The 4,877-nt window shown below is 34.0% G+C and overlaps 1 protein-coding gene across 1 annotated transcript; it reads right to left on the bottom strand.

The window, feature by feature from the left end:
* Positions 1–171: 171 nt before the first annotated feature.
* Positions 172–4,266, bottom strand: LOC120161829 (protein MULTIPOLAR SPINDLE 1). The gene is made up of 10 exons (XM_039172036.1): positions 4,051–4,266; positions 3,911–3,968; positions 3,674–3,820; positions 3,532–3,588; positions 3,114–3,193; positions 2,954–3,008; positions 2,117–2,230; positions 1,719–1,911; positions 784–854; positions 172–543 (listed from the first exon to the last, which is right to left on the bottom strand). The coding sequence occupies exons 1-10, from the start codon at positions 4,210–4,212 to the stop codon at positions 359–361; spliced, it is 1,122 nt and encodes a 373-aa protein (XP_039027967.1). The 5' UTR covers positions 4,213–4,266; the 3' UTR covers positions 172–358.
* Between the last annotated feature and the right edge of the window lie 611 nt (positions 4,267–4,877).

Genomic DNA, 4,877 nt, shown 5'->3' with positions numbered 1-4,877 from the left:
TAAGACAGATTTCACTATAAGACATTTCTAAAAATACTACCACATACGTATAATATACTACATAAATCATTCATGCCATTTATGCATTGTCCAAAAATATTATGATAGTAAACTAATCTGAAGCTGCTAAAGAATCCAAGCTTAAAGAAACCCAAGAGTTTCAACTTTTTCCAACACCAATTTTTCAGTTTTCAGATAAAAAAGAGCATTCGTTTACACATTGCTTTAAACTACTTTAAACTTGTCCTCTATTTTAAGCACGGGTTACACATTGCTATCCCAAGAATTGCTTTTCATTTTTTAAGGTATGCGACTCCCAAGGCTGAATCTAAATGATTTTGCAGTTGCAGATATAAAACTAATGGAGAAGGGTATCAAATATACCTGGATTCAATTTCTGCAGTGCCGAATCCTGGCCCACAAGTTTGGTCAATTCTCCTATCACTCTGTCCATGTATAGCACATAAAGACCATTTCTGCTTTCTAAAGCTTCAACAGATTTCTGTGCTTGGAGAAGTGATGTAACCCACTCTTCAAATACAACTGCAATGTGCCTCTGCCGATGTCATTTACCATTTCATAATGGTTACTACAGCCCCAAAATTTAAATATACCATTTTTCTCTTTTGGGGCGCAAAGAGTGCCGTAAGAAATGAAAATACATGCAGAATGCAAGGATAGTTTAAGTTTTTCATGGCTATAGTGCTGGCATTGAATGTCTTGTACATGTATGATTCACAAAGTACTACATTGGTACGAGTAGAAAGGAGTGGTGATGCATACCGTTTTCAAAGCCTTCATTTGTTGACCAGGTTAACAAGTAGTCTGATACCAAAAACTCAATAAGCTGGACCCTGTCACTCAGAGAAACTAACATGTCAAAACTGAGCTAGTCATTATACATGAAGTCTAGATGCATATTCAAACCTACAGTATTGCACAAAATCTAGAGTTGTGCACACAAATAGTTTGTTGAGATTACAAATGCTTCACTTAAAGCTTATTATGCTGTACAGAAGCAGGTGTATTTAGCACGGGAAAGAAATATGTTACTGTGGAGTTTTTTAACAAAAGCGCAGCAAGAAATGAAATGCACTTTTCGAATGAACAAAACAAATTTTAGGCTAGTACTGAAACCTATCTCAGAATAAGCAATATGCCTATGCTTACAAGAGATAATACTTACTCTAACATCCTTCATATTAGATATATGGAGGGAGAAGTTCAGATTTGACAAATATCTAAGACAAACCAACTTAACGACTACTGAGTTCCTGAACTATCATATCTTCTCCTGAATTGCTAGAAACCAAATGCAGAACACCAAACCATAATGTTTCCAGGGGAATTTCCTTAAATTTGAATATAGAAAGAACAAATTCCAGTATATAGAAGAAGTAACAAAAACACAAGCTGTAACATATAAATCCAGGATAAATTGTGGCTTATATAATAGATCATAATTTTATTTACTGAAAAACACACATACATCATACAAGATAAGAAAAAGGGAAAAAGCATACAGTTAAATCCTATAGAATTGGGATAAAGAAGGAAAAAATGTCAAGACAAGAGTGCACAATGCTCTAGTTTTAGATAACTTTGACTAATGATTGTAAAAAATTATGTTGCCAAACTAGTAACAGAATGCAGTTAAAGGTGAATTTAGAGGAAAACAAAACATGAAAGACTGTACACGCTAACCAGAAAATACTTACATTACGAACATGCACTCATTCATAGCAGCAAAAGCTTTATCAAATGGGTCCGAGAAGAGTAGACTTTCTGCCAGTACAGATATTCTTTGAGAAACTGAAAGTATTACACGTTGTCCAATGTATGATTCACACCCAAGCTTCCGAAGCAAATGCTGGATGTAAAGCTGGGAATTTGTGTCAGTTATATCTGCCTCTGTAATAGCATGTTGAGAAATAAATAAACTGGATAAAAGGGGAAAAAATGCTAACTAAAGGCAAACATGCATTAACATCCCACTTCTACCATCAGTAGATGTTGATATAAGCTGGACCAACTTTTTATTTATTTTTCGAAGACATGAATGCTCAACACAAACTTACAACAAATATAAGTAGATTCCAACCATGACACTATTTACCATCTCCTCTTGATGGAGAAGACATCTGGCTAACCAAACACGTAATTAATCTGCTAACAACTCCTTCAATAGATTCCAAGTTCTCTCCCATGGATAACAGATTCTTCAGTGCCGCTTAAGGAGACACATGAAAGAGTAGGAAAACATCAGCACACAGATTAGACAAGTAGGAAGCTCCAATCACTAGTGCAAGCTAAAAAAAATAGCCCACACTGCAAATCGATGAATTTTGGTAGAAACTAGGTGAGCCAAGCACACATTAAATATGGACTTATCAGGTATTCATTTACTTTGAAAATTGAAATCCCAAAGAACTTTTCAGGCTCAACAATGCAAAACAACCACTACTCTACGTCATACAAACAATCTTCTTTTTCTTAATCAAACCCAATAATTGTCTCACAATCTAAAAACAAAAATGGCATTAGGCAAGCAGTCATTGGATCTAATCTTGGTCTCTATTGTTGTTCAAAGAAATGCCTTATACAAGGAGCAGCTACTACAACATCAATCCTATAGTTCACAGTTTGTGTCACCAACTATCTTGTCACTTTTTCAGTATGTTATTGGTAATCTAAACAAGAAACAACCACACGCCTGAGATATCTTAATCCGAATTGAGTATTGAAAATATGAAAGCACTTGTAATCGAGAGGTAAGGGACATACTAAAATAACATGAATATATATATATAGTTAGTTAGATACTAAATAAATAGGCAATAGCATTTTGCCAGAAGTTCCATGCAATGAGACAAATAAATGAAACAGTTCATTACATGAATTTCTACTTAAACAATTTTCATAAGCTCCAATGAACATATCATTTCATGATTACCTAAAATAAAATCCACAGCTTGGTGAGACCAATTTTTGAATTTAGATTCTTGAACCTATAAGAAAGTTATGAAATAAGAAGAAAAGAAGAAATCAAACTACGGATTTACATATCTTAGAGTGATAAACAAAAACCAGAAGAAAAAGTGAAATCGCTTTACTGGAGAATTAGAACTGCAAAGCTCAACAAGAAAATCAACAGAAGCCCTAAGCTGTCCAGCTTGATCTTCATCGCTAAAGCCTGTAGTTTTAAAAGAACTTCTATTAATAGTTCAACTAAAACAGTAAAATATATATTAAAGAAAAAAAACCATTTTGCACATTCATAATATTCAGGCGAAAAAATTACTTGGTATTAAAAGCCCATGCATAAACTATTGCAACGGTCAAATTTACTGACAGCATACTGACTTATGCAAATGTTAAACGTGTAAAATCAAACAAAATACTAAGTTGAACCATACATGTTGCCAGAATTCATAAATTAAGAAACATATATCGGATCCCTAACACAAAGCATAAGGAAGCTAGATTAAATTGCAATATATTCAAAAGAGTCTAGTTAAAAGTCCTATGTACCGAAAGCACGCCGTTTTTGAGATGATCCAGTTGTTTTCCTTCTTTCTCTCAGTCGAACTGCAAAGCAGAAAATGGAACCATGAAGTTCTAAACAAGCATTACAAAGAACATAGCTGATATTGACCAATAATGTTGATTTAACCTTGTCTGAGAAATCTTCGACGAAGAACATCATCAAATCTATTATCGGAAGCGTCTCCAAGTCGATTAGGGCTTAATTGCCCCAAATTATCGAAAAAATAACACTTACAAGCAGCAGTGCGCGGGAAAAGATCGCATTGCGAAGCATCTACATTTGCATACATAAACTCAACCTTAAGTATAGAAAAAACTAAAAGCATGCACAAGGAAGGGAGAAAGAGTAGAAAAGCTGGATAACCTTCAGCTTCTTTGAGATATTCTTTGAGCTTGATAATCTCTTGCTTTCGCTCCTTCGCCTTAAATTCCATTGAAAGCGGTGAAATTAAAACCTCGATTTGGGAGATGTAAGAGGGAAGTCGAAAAGAAAGAAACAGAGACCTTTCGTTTCCATTTAAGAGCATCATCGGACTGTGAAGGAGGAGGAGGATGACGCTGCAATAACTTTGATCGGAGAAGAGAGATGGCAATTGCTAGCTTTAATGATTCTCCGTTTAGAATATTTGTCGATGCCGATGCTGCTTGGTTTTTGCTGGAGGACATTTCTGTTATCTCCCTTGATTCAAATAATGCGCGGGAGATTTGGCGTTTTGCGATTTGTTTTGGAGTTTATCCCTCAACCGGTTTTTATAGACTTGGGAATTTCGCAATTAGGTCCCTTTTTTTTATTAAAGATATTTTTCATCGTGTTTTGTATTTTCCTTTTGTTTAAATTGTGATTTTTAATATCTTTCATATATTTAAATTTTACATTTAATCACTATAATTTAGGATAATTTTAGATTTAGTCGCTATACTTTTACCTAAAGCATATCACAAGTTCCATATGATTATGGCTTTATAATTAATTTATTAATATTTAAAATTTGAGTTCACAATAAACTAAAGGGTAAAGTACACTGATGATCTCTGAATTTTTAAAACACTTTCACTTTGATTACCAAACTTTTATAAGTTGCAGTGGAGTCACTATCGTAATGGAAGTAATATTAAAATTCAATGACTTCAATGCAAGTGACAGTACCCTGAAAAATTAAGGACTACCAGGGTAGTTTACCCTAACTAAATTACTTGGTCGCTAACTGGAACACGTAAAGGTGCCCTTATTACCCAAAAATTGATGATTATTCTATCATTAAACAAATTATAATGATGCATGAAGCATAGAATCTGTAACCAAGAATCTGATTTTGTTATAAAGAAAAGGA

The sequence above is a fragment of the Hibiscus syriacus genome, unplaced genomic scaffold, assembly GCF_006381635.1.
Source record: "Hibiscus syriacus cultivar Baekdansim isolate YM2019G1 unplaced genomic scaffold, ASM638163v2 tig00111402_pilon, whole genome shotgun sequence".
Taxonomy (NCBI): domain Eukaryota; kingdom Viridiplantae; phylum Streptophyta; class Magnoliopsida; order Malvales; family Malvaceae; genus Hibiscus; species Hibiscus syriacus.
The sequence above is the reverse complement of the archived record's forward strand: the minus strand, read 5'-3'. Positions and strand labels throughout refer to the sequence as shown.